The 26390-nt window shown below is 40.2% G+C and overlaps 1 protein-coding gene across 7 annotated transcripts; it reads left to right on the top strand.

Annotated features, from left to right (window-relative positions):
* Positions 1-22477, top strand: ZNF182 (zinc finger protein 182). 7 transcript variants are annotated; one of them, XM_070606466.1, is made up of 6 exons: positions 1-145; positions 370-556; positions 1677-1734; positions 14048-14174; positions 14485-14580; positions 19522-22477. In XM_070606466.1, the coding sequence occupies exons 3-6, from the start codon at positions 1720-1722 to the stop codon at positions 21153-21155; spliced, it is 1872 nt and encodes a 623-aa protein (XP_070462567.1). In that variant the 5' UTR covers positions 1-145; positions 370-556; positions 1677-1719; the 3' UTR covers positions 21156-22477. The 7 variants fall into 7 exon arrangements, with proteins under 7 accessions (XP_070462567.1, XP_070462571.1, XP_070462569.1 ...); XM_070606470.1 differs by having other exon boundaries at positions 7-145; positions 14488-14580; positions 19525-22477; XM_070606468.1 differs by having other exon boundaries at positions 7-145; positions 14488-14580.
* The last annotated feature ends 3913 nt before the right edge of the window (positions 22478-26390 follow it).

The raw sequence follows: 26390 nt of genomic DNA, 5'->3' as shown, positions 1-26390 counted from the left end.
GCCCTCACTGAGCATGCGCACACCCGGCCGCTGCAGCCCTGCAGGCTGCAGAGCCCGAGTCGGTCCCGAAGCGGAAGTGCTCCTCCGGGCCAGTGTTGTAACGGTCTCCTCTGCAGCGAGCAGAAAATCTGTTGTCGAGAGAGAGGTTGAGGGGGCGAGAGCTAGGGGTGATGGCTGAGTGATGGGGAGTTCTAGGGGACGAGTGAAGGGGGATTTGTGGGGGTCATTGACGTGGGGGCTTGTGGGGTGAGTGATGGGGGACCGAGAGGTCAGTCAATGAGGGTATGTGGGCTCAGTGGTGGACAAAGTTATGGGGCTAGTCAGGGTTGAATGGGGCTTATTCAACTTTGACTTTTACACATTTTCCAGCACAGTGACCTGCGCTGAGGGTTCTTACGCATCCCTCAGGCCCCTCCTTCGGAGCGCCCCGCCTCTCCCTCTGCTCCTCTCCCCTTGCCCCAGCCCCTAGGTAGGGGCCTGGCGTGGATGCTCCAGCTGAAGTGAATCTGCATCCGAAGGCTTCCTTCCGGCTCCTGGGCAAGACGGCCCCAGTGAGGTGAGGAGAAGCAAGAGGCACCTGAGACGACTCACCTGCCTGGGGGCCTCACGCAGAGCTGGGGCTGGGGGAGTGGGCGGGGCCTGGTGCTGCGCGATCTGGGGGGATGGGCTTAAAACGTCAAGGGGATAATAGTTTTAAAGTTCAGGTTTTTTGGCGTTTAATAAGTAAGTAAAACATTTTAATTATGGATTAATTAGAAAATAGAGGAAAAGAATCAAAAGGAACTAGTTTTATGCCCCTACATTTAAATGTCCATTCTTAGACATTTTTTAGTGTGTATAAGGGGTATTTGTAAACATTTAACATATAGTTTTCTAATGGGCTCCTGCAGTTTTATAACCTGCCTTTTTTTGCTTAGAAGTTTACTCTGATTCAGATTAAAAATTTATAACATTTAAAACTTTTAATTTAGACATATGTACAGAAAAGTATACAGATAAGTGTACAGTTCCATACATTATTTTTAATAGCTACATAGCATTTCATTCCGTGTATTTTCTTATTAATCCCGTATTATGGGTCATTTACGATCATTTAAGTTTGGTATTGTTAAAATCAGTGCTGAGATGAAGGTACTTACAGAGAAATTATGATACAATATTTCATTAAGGAAAATATCTAGAAATACAATTTCTGCGTCAGTATACAAGCGTGTATATATACATACATACATAAAACCTTTTGGGGGCTGGCCCGGTGGCACAGCGGTTAAGTGCACACATTCCGCTTTGGCAGCCCAGGGTTCGCTGGTTCAGACCCCAGGTGCGGACATGGCACTGCTTGGCAAGCCACACTGTGGTAGGCGTCCCACATATAAAGTAGAGGAAGATGGGCATCGATGTTAGCTCAGGGCCAGTCTTCCTCAGCAAAAAGAGGAGGAATGGCAGCAGTTAGCTCAGGGCTAATCTTCCTCAAAAAAAAACCTTTTTGTGTTAGATATTTACATGAGGAAAAGAGTCAAGAATACACAGGTAGTTGTTACAACTACGTGGTTGCCCACACCTCCGCAGAGCGGCCTCATGCACAGCTCGTGTCAGGGGATTTCTAGGCAGATAATTCTGGGCACTGGAAGCCTGATGGGGTCTCTCATATGCTCTACTGTTCTCCACTTTTCCAGCTCTGCCTTCACACATCTCTGCCTTTCCCCAGAAGAGCAGGAAATGGCTGCATCCCAGGTAAGTATGTTGTTTATCTGTTCTTTCCTCTATTTTATCATGGATGTGATGAGCTATGTAGGAATCTGTGACATAAAATAGGAAATTGTAGATAAGCAGTAGGAACAGGGGAAATGAGAGCAGTTCGAGGCCAAGGTAGAATGTAGAAGACTTAGGTGTGACAGATACTAATGTTGAGCTGCACATTTCTCTGTGAGCTTCTGGCAGCCAGAAGAAAATGTAACCAGTAACCTGACTCACCTTACTTGTCAGGAGAGAGCACACCAAGTCCTCAGGGAAGTAAAGGTTTCCTACCCTTGCTTGCAAGGCATTTCTTTGCTGGGTCTTCATGTGGATGGTGGAATTGTCTTCCACCACAGCCTGCTGAGAAACGCAGTCCCTGGTTTCCTGCAGCTCTTTCCTATAGCATTCCTCAGTGAGCTGGAGACATTATGTTGAAGTGTAATTTGGCACTGAAATATCGTAGGGAACTTGCTTGTCTTTCAAATGATTTTCTCGAAGTAATTTTCTCACTTGGACTTTTGATTCTCATTTGGCCAAGAGGCAGAGTTTTATCTTATCTGTAGTTTGATCTTTTCAAGAATGTCATATAAGTGGAATCGTATGGTATGTAGCCTTTTTTTTTAAAAAAAATTTATCTTGCTAGGATTTTGATAGGAATTGAGTTAAATCTGTAGATAAGTATGGGGAGCACTGATAACTTTATTATGTTGTGTTTTCCAATCCATGAATGTAGTATGTCTCTCCATTTATTTAGATCTTCTGGGTTTATTTCATCAATATTTTGTAATTTTCAACATGCAGATCCTACACATGTGTATTAGTCTTCTCAGGCTGCCATAACAAAATGCTACAGACTGAGTAGTTTAAACAACAGAAGTTTATTTTCTCACCACTCTGGAGGCTGGAAGTCCCAGATCAAGGTGCCATCAGGGTTGGTTTCTGGTGAGAGTTCTCTTCCTGGCTTGTAGACAGTGGCCTTCTCACTGTGTCCTCACATGGCCTTTCCTCTGTGCTTGTGCAGAGAGAAAGAGAGATCTCTGGCGTTTCTTCTTCTTATAAGGACACCAGTCCTCCTGGATTAGAGCCTCATTCTTATGACCTCATTTAACCTTAATTCCCTGCTTAAAGGCCCCATCTCCAAATAAATTCACCTTGGGGGTTAGAGGTTCAACATAGGAATTTTGGGGGGACACAATTCAGTCTATAACAACATGTTTTGTTAGACTTATACATGTTTCATTTTTCAAGCTATTGTAAATGGCTTTGTTTTTTAAATTTCAGTTTCCAATATTCATTGCCAGTATATAGAAATATGATTGATTTTTGTTTGTTAAACTTTGCTATAGTCTGAATGTCTGTGTTCCCCTAAAATTCACATATTGGAATCCTAATGCCCGAGGTGATGGTGTTAGGAGGTGGGGCTTCCTCTTCTCTTTTATTTATTTACTTGTTTATGTCAGTAATATAAAATTTTTGTTTTTATTTTATTCAATGGAATATAATCCGTTATTGTCATTGTTTATTTTGATGCTCAATAGTCCCCAAGTTGGCCAGTGGGAGCCCATTTAAGCTGGCTTTTTTGTTCTTCTGACACATTCCTATAATTTTTGGAGCACTTCTTTACTTTCTGATGAAACAAGATGTTCCCGCCCTCATCTTTTACTTTCCCTGACCCAGGCCTGGAATCGGCCATTTCTCCAAGGAGCACTGGTTCCTATTAGTGGCTAATGATATATAGAAACCAAAATCTGGGTGCTAGGTGTGCTCATTGCCACTGGAGTGTCATTACTTCTAAGTTCTTTCAGTGAACAGAGCTTTGTATTTGTATGTGTGTCTATTTATATGTCTGTGTATGTGTGTGTATATATATATATAACTATACACATGCACACACAGACATATACATACACAGACAGACAGACAGACTTTGAATTCTTACAATATCTCAGGAATCTTCCCAGTCTTCCCTTATTCCATATTTGCATCTCCCTTCTCCAACAGTGAGTGCACAGATCCTAGCATTAATATGTTGACTCTTTTGCTCAGCCTGGCAATATACAGAAAGTAGAATCAGAATTCCTGCACCCACACCCGTGAAAAACCAACCTACTGAGTACAGTACATGGTTTGTTTGCATGCCTTTTATACTGAGGATATATAATCAGAGTACTCTGTTTAGAAGTCACTTGGATTGGTTTTTCATTTTTCTTTTCTTTTTTTCCTATCCAGCATGCTTATGTTATTTATTTGGTCAACAGTTAGGTTCATTTTTTGTTTGTATTCCATTTTAGATTTTATTTCTTTCTATTTTTGTTGATTTAATTTTATTCTTACCTTTATATGTAAAATGTTAATATGATTTGAAGAGACAAAACTATACAATTATATACACAGAATTGTCATCTCTCCACTGTACCTTCTACCCCATTTTGGAGGCAACCAGTCTTGTTAGTTTCTGATTTATGCTTATGATGTTTCTTTTTAAAATAAGCAGATAAATGTATACTTTAAAAATTTCCCCTTACTGCTCAAAAGGTATTATACTTGATTTATAGACTCTTTTGCACTGTGCTTTTTTCCCTTAACAATATATCTTGGAAATTGCTCCATGTATATTTACAAATATCGTCCTCATACAGTTTTAAAATTGAGATATAATTGACATATAACATTATATTAGTTTCAGGTGTACAAAATAATGATTTGATATTTGTATATATTGCAAAATGATCACCATAGTAAGTCTAGTTAACATCCATCACCACACTTAGTTACAAATTTTTTTTCTTGGGATGAGAACTTTTAGCAACTCTTAGCAACTTTCAAATATACACTACAGTATTATTAACTATAGTCACCACACTGTACATTACATCCCCAGGACTGGCTTATTTTATAACTGGAAGTTTGTTCCTTTTCACTACCTTCACCTATTTCGTCCACTCCCCAACCCCCGCCTCCGCCTGGCAACCACCAGTCTGTTCTCTGTATCTGTAAGATCATTTTGTTTTGTTTTGTTTTAGATTCCACATATAAATGACATCATATGTATCTGTCTTTCTCTGTCTGACTTATTTCACTTAGCATAATGCCCTCAAGGTCCATCCATGTTGCTGTAAATGGCAAGATTTCCTTCTTTTTTATGGCTGAATAGTATTCCATTGTGTATATCTATCTATCATGTTTTCTTTATCCATTCATCCATCAATGGACACTTGGGTTGCTTCCATGTCTTGGCTATTGTAAATAATGCAGCAGTGAACATGGGGGTGCAGATATCTTTTCCAGTTAGTGTTTTTGTTTCTTTTGGATAAATACCCAGAAGTAGAATTGCTGGGTCATATGATAGTTCTATCTAATTTTTTGAGAAACCGCCATACTGTTTTCCATAGTGGCTGCACCATTTACCTTCCCACCAACAGTGCACAAGGGTTCCCTTTTCTCCACATCCTCACCAACACTTATTTCTTGTCTTTTTGATGATAGCCATTCTAACAGGTGTGAGGTGATAGCTCGTTGTGGTTTTGATTTGCATTTCCCTGATGATTAGTGATGTTGAGCACCTTTTCATATGCCTGTGGGCCATCTGTATATCTTCTTTAGAAAAATTTCTATTTAGGTCATCTGCTCATTTTTTTTGTTTGTTTCTGTTTTTTTTGTTTTTGTTTTTTTGGAGGAAGATTAGCCCTCAGCTAACTACTGCCAGTCCTCCTCTTTTTGCTGAGGAAGCCTGGCTCTGAGCTAACATCCGTGCCCATCTTCCTCTAGTTTATACGTGGGACGCCTACCACAGCATGGCTGCCAAGCAGTGCCATGTCTGCACCCGGGATCCGAACCAGCGAACCCCGGGCCGCTGAGAAGCGGAACATGTGAACTTAACTGCTGCGCCACCGGGCCGGCCCCCATCTGCTCATTTTTTAATCAGATTGTTTGTTTTTATGCTATTGAGTTGATGAGTTCTTTATATATTTTGGATATTAACCTCTTATCAGATATATGATTTGCAAATATTTTCTCCAGTTCAGTAGGTTGTCTTTTCATTTTGTTGATGATTTCCTTTGCTGTGCAGAAGCTTTTGACTTTGATGTAGTAGTCCCATTTGTTTGTTTTTGGTTTTGGTGTCAAATCCAACAACTCATCACCAAGACTGATGTCAAGGAGCTCACTGTCTTTATTTTCTTGTGGGAGGTTTTTTGTTTTTTTTTTTAAAGATTGGCCCTGAGCTAACATCTGTTGCCAATCTTTTTTTTCTTCTTCTTCTTCTCCCAGAAGCCCCCCAGTATATAGTTGTATATTCTAGTTGTGAGTTGTGAGTGCCTCTGGTTGCGCTAAGAGTTTTAAGGTTTCAGGCCTTATATTCAAGTCTTTAATCCATTTTGAGTTAATTTTTGTGTATGGTGTAAGATAGTAGTGCAGTTTCATTCTTTTGCATGTGACTGTCCAGTTTTCCCAACACAGTTTATTGAAGAGATGTCCTTTCCCCATGGTATATTTTTGGCTCCTTTGTTGTTAATTAATTGACCACGTATGCTGGGTTTATTTCTGGGCTCTCTGTTCTGTTCCATTGATCTATGTGTCTTTTTTTATACCAATACCATACTGTTTTGATTACTATAGCTTTATGATACAGTTTGAAATCAGGGAGCATGATGCCTCCAGATTTGTTCTTTCTTAAAATTCTTTGGCTTTTCGGAGTCTTTTGTGGTTCCATATGAGTTTTAGGATTGTTTATTCTATTTCTGTGACTCGTTCATTTTTATAGCTGCGTAGTATTCCGTTAGTGTGTTCAACCATTCTTCTATGTACGTGGGAATTTTGGTTGTTTCCAGTATTTTGCAATTAAGAATAAGGCTGCAATGAAATATATTGTTTCCTTTTTGTACAGATATATCTTCTATATAAATTCCTACAAGTGGCATTGCTGGGTCAAAGGGTAAATAAGATTGGAGTTTTGTTAGATATTTCCGAATTCCCTTCTATAGGGGTTGCACTGTTTTCCATTCCCACCAACAGTGTATGATAGTGCCTGTTTCTCCGTGGCTGCACCAACAGAGTATGTTGTCAGACTTTAAACTTTTTCCAATCCGCTAGGTAAGAAATGGCATCCCTGTGCAGTTTCAATTCTCTTACTACAAGCGAAATTGAATATAATTTCATAAATTTAAGAGACATTTTATCGTTTTGTGAATTGTTTTATGTTTTTTTTTTTTTTTTTGCCTTATTTTCTATCAGGTATTTGGTCTTTTTTCCCCTTGATTTTTAAGAGTTTTTGTTAATATATTAAGGATATTAATCTTTATCTTTGAGATGTGTTGCAACAGATTTTTCCCCCTAGTTTGTCATTTGTCTTTGGACTTATGTCTTTGGACTTGCAAAAGTGTTTTTATATTTTGTAGTTGTATTTATCAATCTTTTATTACATTTGGGTTTTTATTCAGTTAGAAAGTCTTTTCTCACACCCAGGCTATACAGGCATTCACCCATGCTTTCTTCTAGTACTTTGTGTGATTTCAGTTTTTTACATTTAGATCCCTGATGCATTTGACATTTATTCTTGTGTATGGTATGAGGTATGGATCCAGCTTAGCCTTTTCCAGATGGCTCTCCAGTTGTCCCAGTACCATGTATTAAGAAGTGTGCCTTTCACCTTGCGCTTTGAGAGAATGCCTGTATCAAAGTGTGTTCTGGTGTCTGGTAGGACTGCTTCCTCCCTCATAGTTTTTCTTTTATAGTGTTTTTCTAGCTCTTCTTGCACATTTTTTTTTTGATATGATCTTTAGTATTTCCTTATTTAGTGCCATTAAAAAGCTTGTTTTTTAATTGAAATCACATTAAATTTATCGTTAACTTAGGGATAACTGCATCTTTGTGACTTTGTGCCATTCTATCTGTGAAGAGTTTGACAACTATGAAGTTAGAAGGAACAGTTCCCATAAGAGACCACCCTCACTTCCGATACCAGTTGCAAGTTCAGGGGTCCCCAAATCACCTTAGGTCTGGTAATTCGCTGGAAGGACTCACAGAACTTACTGAAGTCTATTATACTCCTGGTTATGGCTTGTTAGAGGGAGAAGACAGATTGGAATCTGCCAAGGGAAGAAGTGCATAGGGCAGGGTCCAAGAAAGTACCAAACACAAAGCTTCTGTTTTTCTCTCCCCATGGAGTCAGGATGTGTGACTTTTTCGGCATTGATATGTGATAGTATGCATGGAGTTCTGTCAACCAGGGAAGCTCACATGAGCCTCACTGTTCAGAGTTTTTATTAGGGCTTCATTTTATAGGCATGATTGTCCACCTAGGGGCTCTCTGTCTCCAGCCCCTCTTGGAGTGACCCAAAGACCCCTACAAATCACATTACTACACTATCCATGGTGACCCAAGGCCCCTATGAAAAATGTCCTTCCGTCCTTCCTTCCTTCCACTCCAGTCCATCCTTCCATTCTTCTTGTCTTCCTTCCATTCCAGTCCATCCTTTCTTCTATTCTTTCCTTCTTTCCTTCCATTTTAGTCCTTCCTTCCTTCTTTCCCTCCCTCCTTCCTTCCCTATCTATCTATCTTTGGCTATTTTAAAGAAATTATCATCAATTCTAATCTTCTTTAGTTTTTTATCAGGATTGGGTATTGAATTCTGTTTCAATATTTTTATATCAGCATTTCTTATATTAATTATATTAATCATATAAATTCTCTCCTTAGGTCTATTTAAATAGTGAATTATGTTAATGAATTTTCAATATTGAAATATCAGTATATACCTGGAATAAATCTTACTTGGTCATGATGTATTATTGTCTTAGTGTTGATTGATTTTGTTTGCTTATATTTTATTTAGGACTTTTGCACTGATGTTCATAAGTGAGATTGGTCTGTAGTTTTCCTATTTTGTACAATCTTAAATGAGTTTATATATCAAATTTATACTCAATTCATGTGAGAATTTGGAAGCTTTCATTTCCTATGCTTGGGAAGAATTAGAGCATTTAGAGTCTTCTCAAGTCTTTGTGAGCATGAGTCTTGTCCTGGGCATACAAGCCTTTCTGAGTCCTCTGTGCATGGATGTGTTTGAATGTGCTAATTTCCTGAAGAATCTTTCTTAGCTTTCCCTCTCAAGCCTTAGGCAGTCTATTGTGTGTCTGGACTGCAATCTTTTGCCCCAGGCATCTGTGGGTTGTTAGTTTGCCTTGCAGCCTCTTAGAGCAGGCTGCTGCTTTTCTGGCCGGAGTTGTGAGTTAGGCAAAACAGAGACGGGTACCCTCATCAGTCCCTCTGGCAGCCCCCAGACAGGTAAGAACAGACACACGAATTTGTGAGGAAGGTCTGTTCTGTTCCCTCCAGACCAGGGAACAGGGTCCCACCCTGGGAACATGGCCTGCTGCTGCTGTAAAACTGCCGCCCCTCATGGAAAGGGGTAGGGCAAGGGCAAGTAAAAATGCTGTGAGGTTTTTCCACCGTCTTTTTTTTTTTTTTTTTTTTAAGGATTGGCACCTGGTCTAACAACTGTTGCCAATTTTTTTTTTCTGCTTTATCTCCCCAAACCCCTCCTGTACACAGTTGTATATCTTAGTTGCATGTCCTTCTAGTTGTGGGATGTGGGACGCCACCTCAACGTGGCCTGACGAGCGGTGCCATGTCCGCACCCAGGATCCAAACCGGGGGCTGCTGCAGCGGAGTGCGCAAACTTAACCACTCGGCCATGGGGCCGGCCCGTCTTTTTTTTTTTTTTTTGTAGGGAAGGATTCACCCAGAGCTAACATCTATTGCCAATCTTCCTCTCTTTTTTTCCCTCCCCAAAGCCCCAGTACACGGATGTATATCCTAGTTGTAAGTCCTTCTAGTTCTTCTATGTGGGATGCCACCACAGCATGGCTACCGACTGCCGAGTGGTGTGGTTGCACACCCGGGCACCAAACCCGGGCCACTGAAAGGGTGAGAGCACTGAACTTTGACCACTAGGCCGTCAGGGCTGGCTGACCCACCATCTTTAGGTTGCCTTTTTCTTGTTTGCATGTTCGCTTTATTGCTGCAAACCTTTGACTGTTTTCCAGAGTTCTGACTAAGTTGGTTCTGACAGTTTCTGCTTGTTTTTTGATGTTTCTGGGGGGAGGATGAGAGCTTGGAGCTGCCTACTCTGTCATTTTGCTGACGTCATTGTGGGGGGTGAATTTCTCATCACCCGAAATATTTTCTCATTTTCTGTTATTCCTGACAAAGCTTTGACTGGATCCAGACCGTTTGCACCTGTTTGTTTTGAGGACAGTGTTGGAGGTTGGGGTGGCTTGCATGATTCTCAGTTCAAGAGCACCCTCTTTTCTCAGTGAGGCAAAGTGCAATTTCCTTAATGGCTGACGCTCTGGGCACTGTGGAGCGCCACTGTGCATGCTCCCACTTGTTTTCATTTGTTTTGGTCATTCTTTGTCTTACGTGACCCTGAACTTCCCTCTAGTTTTTTCCCTTCACTACCCAATCTCCAAATGGTTTTTCCTCGCTGCTTTTTATCCTCTGCTCCCTCAGAGGCAATGCTTTTTTGTGACTGCCACCTTGGGTCCTACACATCTTTCCTATAGCTGGTGCTCTGTTAGATCTGGCCAGTTTGTCAGTATTTTCATACTTATGGCAGATTTTCTCTTTCTAAGCATGATTTGAGCTTATCCTTAGGCTCTCTGCTCCCCTCTTCTGTTCGCTTGACTGTTTTTTCAGACCCTTCTCACACTCCAGAAAGGTTTACAGCAGTAGTTTGAAGGCAAGCTGAGCTGGAAATTGGTATTTGTGTTTTACTCGTAGGTAATTAGAAATTTGTAGTAGTCTCCATATTCTATTACAAGTTATAGTGCAGGTGTAGGTTACGTGTGGTTTTATTTGTTCTTCATGTTGGTCTGTATAGTCTTGGAGGATATGTGGCGAGATTTGGATTTACACAGATGCAGTTATTCTAGATTAACTAGAAACTCCTTAATTTTTTTAAAATAAAAAAACTTTTATTTAAAAAATTTTTTAAATAAAAACAAGATATAATTTGTATACAGTAAGAACTTCTTTAGCGTACAGTTCTGCAAGTTCTGACAAACTCGTACAGTAGGTGACCACGACCACAATGAAGATAGAACAGTTCTGTCGCCTCCCAATACTTCCCCTTTGTAGTCAGTCCCTTGCTGCACCCTGGGCCCTGGTGGTCACTGATATACTTTTGGTTTCTATAGTTTTGCCTTTCCCATAATGTCGTATAAATGGAATCATACAGTATGTAGCTTTTTGAATCTGGCTTCTTTGACTTAGCGTAATGCATCTGAGGTGCATCATGCTGTTGCCTGTATCATTCGTCCTTTCATTTTTATTGCTGAGTAGCATCACACTGTATGGATTCCAGTTTGTTTCTCTCTTCAGTGGTTGGACACCATTTGGGTTGTTTCCAGATTTGGGTGATTACAAATATAGCTGCTATATAAGTGTTCGTGTACAGATTTGGGGGTTTATATAAGTTTTCATTCCACTTGAGTAAATATACCTGTGAGTGGGATTGCAGGGTTGTATGGGAGTAGATGCTTAATTTCATAAGAAACTGGAAAACTGTTTTGCAAAGTGGCTGTGCCATTTTGCGTTGCTGCCTGTGATACATGAGAGTTGCAGTTGTCCCACACCCTCACCAGCAGGTTTTTTTCCCATTCTAATAGGTGTGTTGTGGTATCTCATTGTGGTTTTAATTTGCAGTTTCCTCATGGCTAATGATGTTGGGCATCTTTGTATGTGCTTATTTGCCATTTGTATATTTCCTTTGGTGAAGTATCTCTCTTTTACCTTTTTTTGTTTTTTAGTTTTCAGAGTTCTTTATATATTCTCAATACAACTTCTTTGCTGGATATGTGATTTGTAAATATTTTCTTCCATTCGTGGCTTTTTATTCTCTTAACAGTGTCTTTTGAATTTTGGTGTCACATCTAAGAAATATTTGGCTAACCTAAGGTTAAAAAGATTTTCTCTTAGGAATTTTATAGGTTTAGATTTTTTTTTAAAAGATTTTATTTTTTCCTTTTCCTCCCCAAAGCCCCCCGGTACATAGTTGTATATTCTTCGTTGTGGGTCCTTCTAGTTGTGGCATGTGGGACGCTGCCTCAGCGTGGTCTGATGAGCAGTGCCATGTCCGCACCCAGGATTCGAACCAACGAAACACTGGGCCACCTGCAGCGGAGCGCGCGAACCCAACTACTCGGCCACGGGGCCAACCCCTATAGGTTTAGATTTTACATTTAGGTCTGTGATCCAACTTGAGTTAATTTTTATATATTTTGGTGGTATGCGTTGAAGTTCTTTTTTTTTCCTGCATATGGCTATCCAATTGTTCCAGCACCATTTGTTGAAATTCAGAACTCCCATTTTCCATTGAATTGCCTTTGCACTTCTGTTGAAAATAATTTTTAAGTAGAAAGATATAAAGTACATTTAATTATAACATACATGAAGTGCAGTTTATAAGTGTACAGCTTGATGAATTACCACAAAGTGAATACACCCTGTAGCCACCCCAGGTCAACATCAGAACATAATTAAGACCTCCAAATGCCCACTGATGCCCTCTCCCAGTCAATACCACCCCTGAAGGTAATCACTCTCCTGACTTCTAACGTCATTGCAACGATTGGCCTTGCTGGTTCCCTTACTATGTATAGATAGAATCATGCAGTATGTACTCTTTTGATCTGGATTCTTTTACTCATCAGTACATCTGTGAGAATCATCTCTGTTGGATATGCAGTTGTAGTTCATTCATCTTCATCACCGCACAGTATTCCATTGAATGACTGTGCCACAATTTACCCATTGTGGTGTTGAGGGGCATTTGGATTTTTTCACCATTTACTATTAGAAATTGTTTTCTAGAGCACATGTGCATGATTTTCTCTAAGGTGTGTACCTAAGAGTAGAATTGCTGGGTCATAGTGTATGCAAATCATTAACTTCAGTAAATAATGCCCGAACTGTTTCCTCAAGCAGTTATACCAGTTTATATTCCTACTAGCAGTGTGTGAGAGTTCCCATTTCAGCACAATCTTATGGTATTTTGATCTGCTTAATTATAACTTTTCTGGTAGACGCATAGTGGTGTCCGCGTGTGGCTTAAATTTTCACTTACCTGAGTGGGTTGAGTAAGGGGGTTGAGTACATTTCAGTGGTTACCTGAATGCTAATGAGGTTAAGTGCATTCTCTTATGTTCATTGGTCATTTGGATTTTCTTTGTAGTGAAGTACCTCTTCACATCTCTTGTCTATTTTTCTCTGTTGTCTGTATATTTCTTATTGATTTGTACGGGTTATTTTATAGGTTCCAGATCAGATCCCTTTACCACTTGTGAATGTTGCAGATAATCTCCTCATCTATAGCTTGCCTTTTTACTGTTGTACTTTTTTTTTTCAAGATTGGCCCTGAGCTAGCATCTGTTGCCAATCTTTTTCTTTTTTTCGTCTTCTTCTCCCCAAAGCGCCCCCCAGTACATAGTTGTATATTCTAGTTGTAGGTCCTTCTGGTTCTGCTGTGTGGAATGCCGCCTCAGCATGGCTTGATGAGCTGTGCTAGGTCCGTGCCCAGGATCTGAACTGGCGAAACCCGAGGCCCCTGAAGCAGAGTGCACAAACTTAACCACTTGGCCATGGGGCTGGCCTCTCTTGTACTTTTAATCTTGTAACATTTATAAGTCTTTTCTTTTTGAGTAGTGCTTTTCACGTCTTGTTTTAGAATTCTTTCCGTACCCCAAGACTATGGAAACATTTTCCTATATTATATTCTAGACACTTTATTGTGTTACCTTTCTTTTTTTTCTCCCCAAAGCTCCACTACATAGTTGTATATCCTAGTTATAAGTCTTTTTTTAATGTGTGTGTATGTGTGTGTTACCTTTCACATTAGATTTATAATTTACCTGTAGCTGAGTTTTGTGTATGGTGAGAGTTAGGGGTTAAATATCATTTTTCCCATATAGATATCCAGTAACCCATCCACATTTATTTGAACCCATCCTCATCCTCTCCCCATGCTTTGCAATGCCAACTTTGTCATAACTCAGGTGTCCATACATATTTGGATTCTCTTTTTAGTTCTACTGGACTATTTGTCTATCCTTGTGCTAATACCACATTGTCTTACATATTCTATTACTTAATGGAATAGTTTTTCTGTTATGATTCGTGATTTCCCCACAAAGTAGGCATCCTGTGTTAAGTCATCATTGTGAACTGGGAACTCAATCAGAAGTTTCTCTACATTCCATCCTCATCACCCAGTGGTCAGCATTTTAGAATAAAAGGCATGTGCAATTACAGGGACTTCTGACATTTGAGGACGTCGCTGTGGATTTCACCCAGGAGGAGTGGCAGTACCTGAACCCTCCACAGAGGACCTTATACAGAGATGTGATGCTGGAGACCTATAGCAACGTGGTCTCCGTGGGTAAGAATGGCTCCCTCAGGTAATTGCGCTGTTTATTATTATTGTGTCTGATAGAGGGCCTTTCCTTTCTCAATTTCGGAACTCACAAGTTTCTGAACTGCTTAAAGAGTTTGACATTGAATTCCAGAGGTTAAAGTTCCTTTTCCCCCTTTGCTTTCCTGTCAGGGTGTTTGTGAGCTCAAAACCCAGGTGAAATGGTTTGACTTGCTACTGTGTCAAGTGATAGGTCCCTTGTGCTGTCCCAAACTCCCCCTTCCTCTTTCTCGGAGGCTCTGAAGACCAAGGAGGTATCACTGTCATTTCTCATTAGCAGGGCAGCAGGTTACCAAACCAGACCTCATCCTCAAATTGGAGGTGGAAGAGCCGTGCCCAGCAGAAGGAAAAATCCCAGTTTGGAGCTTTCCAGGTAAGTGGGATTGACCCAAGCTATGGGGACATGAGGTCCCAGCTTGTCAGTCAAGGCTGAGGGTCTCTGAAAGGGCTTTCAGGAGTATCTTGGAAAGGTCATGGCCCTTTGATGCTGTTGGAGGACAGGGACATGAACACCTCAGACATAAGGCTGACACCCTCTCCCCCGTCCCACATCTTCCAGACCATTCTCCTTAAGTGGTGCTCACCCACAAGTTTCTGCACAGCTCCTTTTCGCGGTATGTAAGTGTCATGTAAATGCCAATCCCCTTGTCCCCCAGCCCTGCCCCATTTCTCACTGCCATATCTGAAGCCAGGCTGCATTAGTCACAGGCCTAGACGCTAATGTTCTAAGTCTAGATTAGACTACCTGCTTCCATTTAGCTTAGATAGTCCCATCAGATTTGCTCTCCTAAAACATCTTATCTCTTTTTAAAAATAGCTTTATTGAGATATAATTCACATACCATACAATTCATTCTTTTGAAGTATACAAATTCAGTGATTTTTAGTATATTCACAGAGTTGTGCAACCATCACCACTATCTAATTCTAGAACATTATCATTACCCCTAAAAAGAGACCCCTATCCCTTATCAGTCACTCTCCATTCCCTCCTTCCTCCAGCCCCTGGCAGCCACTAGTCTACTTTCTGTGTCTGTGGATTTGCCCATTCTGGACATTTCATATAAATGAACCATACAAAATGTGGCCTTCTATGTCTGGTTTCTTTCACTTGGCATGTTTTCAAGGTTCATCCATATTGTAGGATGTATATAATTTTGGAACATACATAATTTTAGCATGTATATAATTTTATATAATTTTGTAGCATGGATATAATTTTGTTTATCCATTTTGTTAACACATTTTCTTTATCTGTTCATCTGTTGATAGACATTTAGTTTCTTTCCACTTTTTGGCTATTACAGATAATGCTGCTATGAACATTCATGTAGAAGTTTTTGTGGTGATGTATGTGTTCATTTCTTTTGAGTACATACATAGGAGTGGAATTGTTGGACCACGTTATAACTGTGTGTTTAACATTTTGTGGAACTGCTAAACTGTGTGAATATCCTGTTCCTCCAAAATTTTTACCCAGTAGCTTTTAACATTCACTGATGATTCTTGCCTGAATTAATTATTACTAAGATAGTTGGTAAAAATGGTAAATTTTCTATCATTCCTTCTACATTTGTAAGTTGGCGCTCTTCTGTAAAGAACTCTCCCTCGCCCTATCTGCATTAATTAATTAATTTTAGTATCAGCATAGGCACATAGGTTTTTATTTTTCAGTGTGTTATAATCCGTTCCTGTCTACTGTTGTTATTCATTTTGACGTTCAAATTGTCTTCAGTTTGCTAGTAGGAGTCCCTTCAGCTGACTCCTCTGTCTTTTGACATGTCCCCATCATTCTTTGAGCACTTTCTGGCGGGTTCACAGTGTACTTACTGCATTTCAGAGCTGGAATCAGCAGCTTCTCCCAGGATCCCCAGTCCCTTTAGTGAGGAATGGTGCTGGGAAATGAGGACTCGGTGCTGGGTGTGCTCGTAGCTACTCGGGTCCTTGTTTCTTAGAATCGACAGATGATTCCCCTCCATCTGTCTTTTTCCCCTTGTATTTTTTTTTAAAGATTTTATTTTTCCTTTTTCTCCCCAAAGCCCCCTGGTACATAGTTGTATAGTTTTAGTTGTGGGTCCTTCTAGTTGTGGCATGTGGGATGCCGCCTCAGCGTGGCTTGATTAGCAGTGCCATGTCCGCGCCCAGGATCCGAACCCGAGAAACCCTGGGCCACTGAAGCAGAGCACGCGAACTTAACCACTCAGCCATGGGGCCGGCCCCTCCCTTGTATTTTTTTAAGAAACTGAATCATGTCATTAGTTTTCTGCATTCTGGATTTAGCTCATAAGTACCCCATGGTGGTATCTGACATATTCCTCTGTCCCCTCTTTTTCTTGTAAATTGGTAGTTAGATCTCAAAGCTTCATCACATTTAGGGTTTTATTTTTTTCTTTTAGCAAGACCATTTCCTAGCTGGTGTAACATACTTCCATCAGGAGGCATTGTAATTCGTGGTTGTCTCTTTTTTCTATGTTATGAGTCATTGGTGAGCATTGCTTAGATCCATTAATTAATTAATGGTTGCAAAGTGGTGATATTCTAATTCTGTCATTCCTTCTTTGTTATTAGCTGGAATATTTCTATAAAGAGGGATTGCCCTCCATCTATTATTTGGTTAGATGTTAGTTACATATGAGTTACATATTGTACAGAATAGGTACATAGTAAACATATGAGTTATATATGTTTTTCCATTTATTTACCAGTTTTCAAAATAATGAGTTGGTTTTGTAGCATCATTCAAAGGTGACCAGTATGTCTTTTTTTGAGTATCGCTTATGGACTTATGACTTTAAACATTTTTCTGTTTTAATCCATTGCCTTATCCTTATTATGAATCACACTGCCCCATCTCTGGCCAGTGGAAACCTCTTCAAAGTGCTTCCTTAGTCTTTGGTAGCTTCTTTACTTTCTGGTGTTACAAGAGTTCCAGGCTCATTTTATATATTTCCTGTCTCTGACCTGGAATCAGCCATTTCTCTGAGGAGCCCTGGTTCTTTGTAGTGGTAAATACTGTTTTGAGACCACAATTTCGATATTAGGGAATTGTTTCTAGGCCTTTCCATTGACCGAGCTAGGAACTATATAAAAAAAGATTTTTAAGAGAAAATACATCATGTATTCAAATTGATATTTCCAAATCAAATTCTAGACCTAAAGATTGTTAATTTCCTAATCTTATATCTGATGGTAGTACTGTTAGTATTGTTCTGAGACCGCTGAATGTGTATAGTGGGTGGAATCAGTTGCAGTAATCACGTTGGTGCCGTTGAGAATCAAGACTTTTCAGCATGGTTGTTAGGACATACAGATGAAGGGGTATTTAATATTATTAGGGGATCCTTTTATATTGAATTTTACTTTATGATTATATGAAATATTTATAAAATATTTACTTGGTTCCAAAGTCAAATCTCGAAAACAACGTATATTCAAGAAGTCCAGCTTCATCCCCTGTCCATCCCACTCCCTTCCTCCCCCCAAAGGTAACCACTTATGAAAATTTAAAGGTTTATCCTTCCATTGTTTTTTACACTATGAGCCTATATAAATATATATCTCTATATTTGTTTCCTTCCTTAGAAAAATGTTAGCCTACTATGCATAGTTTTATTCATCTTCTTTTTTTCACTTAATATTCAAGGACATGGTAAACATATTGAGATATCCCTTATTTCTTTTTATAGTAGTGGCTCCTAATAATCATAATAGTAGTAGTAGTTGTTGTCATTGTTGTAGTAGTAGTAATGTAGTAATTGTTCTAGTAAACGTTTGAAAGTACTTGCTATGTGTCATGTATACCCTGTTATAAGTAAGTGGATCCCATTAATAAACATTTGGGTGGGCACTGTTATAATTCATGTTTTCCAGGTGGGAGAGTAAGATACAAAGAGGTTAGATTACCTGCCTAAGGTCGCAGAGCAAGTGAAAGGCTGAGGCAGGATTTGATCCTGGGCTAGAGAGCCCATGAGCCTAGCACGCCTGCTACGCTGCTTCTTACTACCCAACGAAGTCCAGATTCAGTAGGTCCTTGGTGGAGCTTGGGTCCCATCAAATGCATTTTGTAAAAGCTTTTCCTGTGACTCTGATTTTCACTCCTAGTTTAGAACTAGTGCTTTACTATCCAAAGAAAGGAAGTAATAAGAAGAGAAACCACAGATGCATGATCCATTTTAAAATTCAGTATTACTATTGTAAATGTTATCCTTATTAAATCTAAGTGGTAATATGAGTAGTTATTGTAGTCTTTTTTCAACTTTTCTGTATGGTTGAATATTGTCATATAAAATTTTAGGGAGAAGTGAGAAGAAGAGTAAACTACAAAAAAGGATAAAAATTCAGTATATGTGCAAAAAGTATTTACCATATTTTATGAACTTGAAGATACCGTGGATTTAAGACACACCACTAAGAAAGAAAAATTGCCACCAGTTAATTTTTGACATGTCATTGATTGTAAGGTGCATCTGGATTCAGATATGTTAAAATGTGGACTAATATACATCTTGCAATTGATGAAATATGGTATATTAAAGGCAACACTTTGCAATTTTAATTTTCTAAATGAGTGGTACAGATGATCAACTACTTTAGAAGTTAATAAAAGTTAGTTATAGAGCAAGAGCAGGGTAAACTTTTTTGAAAAGACTGAACTGCCTCTTGAAAGTTTTCTATATTCTGAATAGAGCAAAATGTGCAGGACTGGGGTATGTCGGTGGTGGAACATGCGGAAGGGTTTGGAGTTAATAAGAGACATAGTTTTCAGTGGAAATAGTGTAGACAGGTGCAGAAGGTGGTGTCGAAGAACTGTGAATGCAAGCTTAGATGGATAGAAAAGTGAATCCAGATTGGGCAAAGATCTTTAGGTTTTTCTTTGTTTTGTAAGACTAATTATTCTACATCTTTCTCTCATTTACTGAGAATGTGGATTCAGGATTCTTGTAAGATTTGAGTCCACAATTCACACAGTTGCATTTCTACCTAGGTGGAAATAGTATAAGTCAGGTACAGTTAAGAGTTCATATTATAAACGAAGGTAAGGGGTGATAAGGTCCTCAGAGTTGATGGAAATCAGAGATAATGCAGAAGTGGAGGTAAGAAAGACTGAGGCGTCAGGGTGAGATTGTTCTTGGTAACACAAAGGCTAGCAGGTGGGAGTTTAGTAAAAGAACAGGATTCGATGGTCAAGATTCTCTCTCCAGTAACTCTGATAAAATGAGATAATAGTAACAGCTTTCATATGGCATGGCATTTCTAAAGAAGGTCCATTCTATAATGTTAAAGTATAAAAATGGTTTACTGTACTTCTTTCTAGAAGAAGCCTGCCAAGTTGATGAACAGATTGAGAGACAGCACCAGGATGATGAAGATAAATGTATCTTGATGCAAGTTGGATTCCCTGATGAGAAAACAGTTACCACCAAGAGTGACCATGACTATAATGAATTTGGAAGCACACTTCACCTGAGTACAAACCTTGTCGTTTCAATACAAAGACCCCATAAATATGAGTCATTTGGAAATAATATGGTAGATAATTTAGACTTATTTAGTAGAAGCTCTGTAGGAAAGAAACATGATAATGGATGTGCAAAATTATTCTTCCATACTGAGTACGAGAAAACAACTCCTGGAGTGAAACCCTATGGATATAAAGAGTGTGGAAAGGCCCTCAGGCGAAAGAAAGGTCTTAGTCTACATCAGAGGATTAAAAATGGAGAGAAGCCCTTTGAATGTACTGCATGTAGGAAAACCTTTAGCAAGAAGTCACACCTCATTGTACATTGGAGAACTCATACGGGAGAGAAACCCTTTGGATGTACTGAATGTGGAAAAGCCTTTAGCCAAAAATCTCAGCTCATCATACACCTGAGAACTCATACAGGAGAGCGACCCTTTGAGTGTCCGGAATGTGGAAAAGCCTTCAGAGAAAAGTCAACTGTCATCATTCATTACAGGACTCACACAGGAGAGAAACCTTATGAATGTAATGAATGCGGAAAAGCCTTCACTCAGAAGTCAAACCTCATTGTCCATCAGAAAACGCACACAGGAGAGAAGACTTACGAATGCACTAAATGTGGGGAATCTTTCATACAGAAGCTTGATCTAATTATACATCATAGTACTCATACAGGGAAGAAACCCCATGAATGTAATGAGTGTAAGAAAACTTTCAGTGATAAGTCAACTCTCATTATACATCAAAGAACTCATACGGGAGAGAAACCTCATAAATGTGCTGAATGTGGGAAGTCTTTCAATGAGAAGTCAACCCTCATTGTGCATCAGAGAACTCATACAGGAGAGAAACCCTATGAATGTGATGTGTGTGGAAAAACTTTCACCCAAAAGTCAAACCTTGGTGTACATCAGAGAACTCATTCAGGAGAGAAACCTTTTGAATGTAATGAATGTGAGAAAGCGTTCTCTCAGAAATCCTATCTCATGCTACACCAGAGAGGTCATACAGGGGAGAAGCCCTATGAGTGCAATGAATGTGAAAAAGCATTTTCCCAGAAGTCATATCTCATTATACATCAAAGAACTCATACAGAAGAAAAACCCTATAAATGTAATGAATGTGGCAAAGCCTTCAGAGAAAAGTCAAAGCTCATTATACACCAGCGAATTCATACAGGAGAGAAACCCTATGAATGTCCTGTATGTTGGAAAGCTTTTAGCCAGAAGTCACAGCTCATAATACATCAGAGAACACACACAGGAGAGAAACCCTATGCATGCACTGAGTGTGGCAAAGCTTTCAGAGAAAAATCAACATTCACAGTACACCAGAGAACTCATACCGGAGAGAAACCCTATAAGTGTGCAGAATGTGGGAAAGCCTTTACCCAAAAATCAAACCTTATTGTACATCAGAGAACACATACAGGAAAGAAGGCCCATGGGAAAGGCCACACCCGAAAGTCAAAGCTCATTGCACACTAGAGAGTAAATCGACAGTGCCTGTTACATACACTGAAGGAAAGCTTTGTTGATTTAATTAACGTTTTAAAAGTATGTTCTGACTTCTGGTTTAAATATGGGGAGTAAAATCAGCCTTTTTTCTTTTCATCTCAGGCTTCACCCAAAAGCTACAGGGGGAAAAAGCAGCAGAAGTGTAATCTCTGACAAAATTAGAAGAGAGCTGAAACCCTGATGAGAGGGCTGCCAGAGGCAGAGGAACTCAAGTACCAGCACAGGAGACTCAGAACAGAGAGAACTCTCATGGCTGCAGATGTGAGACGGGACTGGGAAGGAGTCTTAGCTGGGGTTCAGGCTATACCCTGAGGGCAAGACTATACACATACACAACAGCAGTACCAGAGGGCATGGGCTGGTGGGAGGTAGGAGGTCTCCTGGACCCATTTGGGGTCTGAGAAGAGACAGGCAGGGGCTTCAACAAGGAATCACTCGGACAAGCCGTACTTGCAGAAAGTAGCTTGTGCTCACAGGAGGAGCAGTTGGCGGGGGCTAGGGCAAGAGAAGGGAGTGCTCCTTGTGAAGGACCCTACAGCTGCCCCTGTTTGCTGACATGGGAGATGTCAAGTTGAAACGACTACCAAATGGAAAAAAAAAATCCCAGTTGTAAGAAAAACTCTGATCTGCCCAGAATGCGGCCCCTGTTTCTTCTACCACATGAACCTCCAGAAAACATCAAGTCCAGAAAAAACTATTCAAAGTGGAATGATTCCAAAGTAATCAAAACCATGAATGCACATGGCTTGTGAGCCAGCAGTCCCCCTTCTAGGAATGTATATACTCATGCATGTACAGAATGACGAACACAGAGGTATTCACTGATCCACTGTTTATAAAAACAAAAGGTTGAAAGCTGTCCAAATGACACCACCAGAGATCTGGTTCCTGAAATCCTGGTACATTCATACAGCAAACTCCTAGGTAGACAAAAATGCATAAATATATAAAGAGAACTTGGACACCATTTGTGTAGTGATGTGGGATGGTCTCCAGCATACATTATTAGGCGAGAAAAGCAAGGTGCAGGATAATGAATATAATATGCTACCATTTGTATCTAAAAAGGAGAACCAATAGTAAGTACATAGTTGAGTGTATATGCACAAACTATCTGGGGAAGGATACACGAGAAGCTGGGAACCCTGAGTACCTCTGGGAAAGGGAAGGGGAAGTGGGTGGCTGGGAGGATGGAATTGGGAGGGAGACAATTGTATACCCTTTGATAACTTTTGAAAATGATAGTATGTGGATGTACTACCTTTTCAATAAATAAAACTTTTTAAAAAGCATATTTCTATCACTGTTATAATGAAGTCAGATTCTAGATACAGGATTTCATAATATTTAATGCAGATATGCTAAATGTGGAGTTTAAGTTTTTGGAGTGAATAAATTGAATAATCAGTCATAGAGAACAGTAGATAACCAATCAGTTCCAAAGGCACACAGGCATTACTTTCCTGAGGGTGCCAGAGAAACTGATTCTTGGCCTGGTGGCGTAGTGGTTAAGTTCATGTGCTCTGCTTCGACAGCCCAGGGTTTGCTGGTTCGGATCCAGGGTGCAGACCTAGCACTGCTCGTCAAGTCACGCTGTGGCGGCGTCCCACATAAAATAGAGGAAGATTGTCACAGATGTTAGCTTAGCAACAGTCTTCCTCAAGCAAAAAGAGGAAGATTAGCAACATATGTTAGCTTAGGGCCAGTCTTCCTCACAGAAAAATAAAGAAATAAAAAAATAAAGTGATTCTCCGGTCAGATGGGACCACATTATGCAAACCTAAAATAATTGAAACTGGAACACATTTCTTCTTTAGTATGCACAGTGAGAGCTATGAAAATATCCTGTACTAAAGGCCACCAAGGTCTTTCCATATCTTAACAAAATAATTTAAATTACTTCATTCATATGTGTGTGTGTATTCTTTTTACAAGAGAGAGAAAGCATGAATCCAGGGAGAAGTTGAGTAACTTACCCCCCAGGTCACACTACTGTTGGTGACAACATTTTCCAAAGTGAGAGATTGAGAGCCATGGTCTGAATGGACACAGCCAAAGACCACATAACACGTCTGCTCCAGAGCAAGAGGTCCAGCTGTGTGAATGACTGTGTTTGTGGCCCTCGTGCCTCTGTGGTTTTTCACTGGGCCATCTCTGTGGTGGAACTGGGCAGCTCAAGCTGTGTAAAACCTGGGCATGGTCAGTGTTTGGACTGAACAAAACAGGTGGGTGAGTCAGACCTGAGACCCTGCCTCTGCCCTCCTAGGCCTTATTTTTTCCCCTAAATTACCCTGCAAGATAATAAGCTGTGGGCTTACTTTTTTATGAGCTATGTAAGCCAGACATGTCACATTTAGTGTCTTTCCAGGGAGAAGGAAGCTCGGGGAAGAAATGTGGGGCTGACTTCCTTGCTCCTGGTGCAGTCTGCTGAGAGGATGCCCAAGGGCTAGAAGTGAAGCGTTTCATCTTCCTGCGATAAGGAATATTCCTGGGGTTTCAGGCCCATCAAAGGTCATCCTGAAGTGGGGTGAGGATGGGGGTCAGATCTTGCCATTTCAGGTTAATCTTGGACTCCTGCTTCCTGGACACAGATGCCAATCTGATGGGCCACATGTGGGTGAGTGGGACATGGACCTAGAGGGGAATAGTGGGGGTGTATGGCAGGATGTAGATAAATGAACTGGAGTGAACTAGGGGAAGAGGTGAGGGTAATGAAGGGCCAAGTGTGGGGGAACGGGGTAATAAGGGGCAGAGTAGAGGTGAATAGGGAAGAGTAGGGAGAAATGGGGGAAGTATCCAGTGGAGCGAGTTACTGGAGAAGAAACAGTTGAACGTCAGAAAATATGAGTAATGCTGGGGAGAGTGGGAGTGAGGAGAGTTTAAGAGAGTGGGTGTTGGAAATGTGGACAGAATGGAGTAAACTGGGAGTGATATGAGGCACAGTGGGAATAATGGTAAATGGGGCAGAGTAAAGAGCAGTCAGGCAAGTGGCAAAATGTGGCAGAGCATTAGCGAGTGCAGAGAGGAAGCGTAAGGGCCATCAATGTGGGGCAGACCGCTGGCACTGGAGAGTGACGAACGCTCTGTGTGGAACAGGGATCGGGCTGTTGGGTCTCGGGGTCTCAGCGATGCAGGATCTCGTGGTGGTGGCGATGAGTTGGTGAGGACTGAGTGAGTGGAGGAGGCAGGAGGTAGTCACTGGGTTTCTGCACAAAGAGGAGCTGCCCCAAGGACCCCGCGGTGACCATAGGTATACAGGATGAGACAGCTTGTGCTCGGGACACAGCGCTCAATGAACATCCCCTCTGTGTTCCATGTTCCTGTTGTCGTTATTTATATACACTCAGGGAGAGGTCCCACCACAAGTACGTCCCTGATACCTCCCCCAAATCAGCTCTGTTGTGCCTGTAGGCTGGCCCCAAGTCCTGCCCCCCATTATTTCTGCCAATTATGAGTCTTACTGCTTTAGCTAAAACCTCTAAAGTGATACTCATTATGATCCCTCTTCGACCTGTTCTCTAGGACCCTCAAGACTAGCCTGGGATCCCTAAGTTCAGCCCTGTGACCCTTGACTGGTCCTATAACCATCCAGATCAGTACTGAGACATCAATATTTTAACCACTTATGTTGTATTATTGTCTTATTTCTTTAGGAAAAATCTTCAAACTATGAATCTGATATGAAAAATTCCCTTGATATATTGATGGACTGCAATATACTACCAGGCAAGCTATTCCAGAGGTCTCAGAATAGAAAGGCTCACAGACCAAAATAAAATGCTCAAGTCATGTGGCTTATTAAATCAATTTAAAAACACAAAATATATTTTTAAAAAACCACCAAGATGCAAAGGGAAAGAGATGAGGTAAGTTAACACACTTAGGAGAGGGTGCAAACAGGCCGAAGGGCCCCATTTCTTGAATCCTTTGTTATGTAATGTTCGAACATCCTGTCTTCGTCTCTCTCCCTCTGTGTCTCTCTCTCTCTCTGTTGCATCAGCCTCATTGGTTACGAGGACCAGACTTGAGGTTTGAACAAGGGATTCAATCAGACTGAAGGTGCCCAGGACAATGACACACCCCACTTGCCTCAGCTATAGCTCACCAATTAGCCTCCTGCACAGTCACGGGTTTTATCTGTGGTCAATAGAACAATACTGAGTGTCACCAATTGGTGGCTGATTTGAATAAAATGTAGCTGATGGCTCAGGTGGTAAGATACCTTATGACTTGATCTTTGCATTCCTTTCTATGTTTAAGTAACACTCTTGTTTGTTCCTTCATATACTCCATTTATTCTATTTATTTTTAATGTATCCTACAAGCTGCTACCTTGTTGACTATATTTAACACACCTTATGAATTCTGCCTGTGTCTCAAAAGCTGCTTGCTTATTCATTATCTCTACTTCACACGTCTTGAGTTTTGCTCATATCTTAAGCTCCTAGCTTACTCACTATCTATGCTTAATGCTTCTGATGGGTTTCCTCCAACACATTTGTTTTCCTGTCCTCTAGAGCACAAGCAATAGAGAAGAATCAAAGGAAGTTCTTTGAAAAGATTAATAAAAGTGAGTAACCCTAGACTGATCAAGAAGAAAAAATACAAAATTTCAAATCAGGAATGACATAGTGGACTTTACCACAGATTCTATAAACATTAAAAGCATAATAAGGGAATTATGAAAAAACTTTATGCCAATAAAGTTGACAATTTAGTCAACGTAATTAATAAAGGAGAAAAATTACATAATCTACAGATGCAGAAAAAAGGGATCTCATAAAATTCAACACCCATTCATAATATAAATTCTTAGTAAACTAGGAATACGAGACAATTTCCTTAGTCTGATAAAGGGTGTATTAAAAAAAGACATAGTGAAACTTCATGGCGACATGGTAAAAGCTTTCCTCCTGAGATTAGGAATGAGACAAGGATGGCTGCTATGCCCACTTCTATTCAACACTGTACTGGAGGGTTTAGTGAAACAAAGCAAGGAAAAGAAGAGGAGTAATGACTGGAAAGGAATAAATAAATCTCTCAATCTCTGCAGATGATATGTGTACACAGAAAATCCAAAGGAATCTATAGATAAATTGTTAGAATAAGTGAATTTAGCAAGATTGTTAAATATAAGCTCAAATACAGAAGTTTTTCTTTGTACACACAACAAACAACTAGAAAACAAAGACACCATAGCTTCAA

The sequence above is a fragment of the Equus przewalskii genome, chromosome X (genome assembly GCF_037783145.1).
Source record: "Equus przewalskii isolate Varuska chromosome X, EquPr2, whole genome shotgun sequence".
Lineage (NCBI taxonomy): Eukaryota > Metazoa > Chordata > Mammalia > Perissodactyla > Equidae > Equus > Equus przewalskii.
Note: the sequence above shows the minus strand (reverse complement) of the source record. Positions and strands in the feature narration are given on the sequence as shown.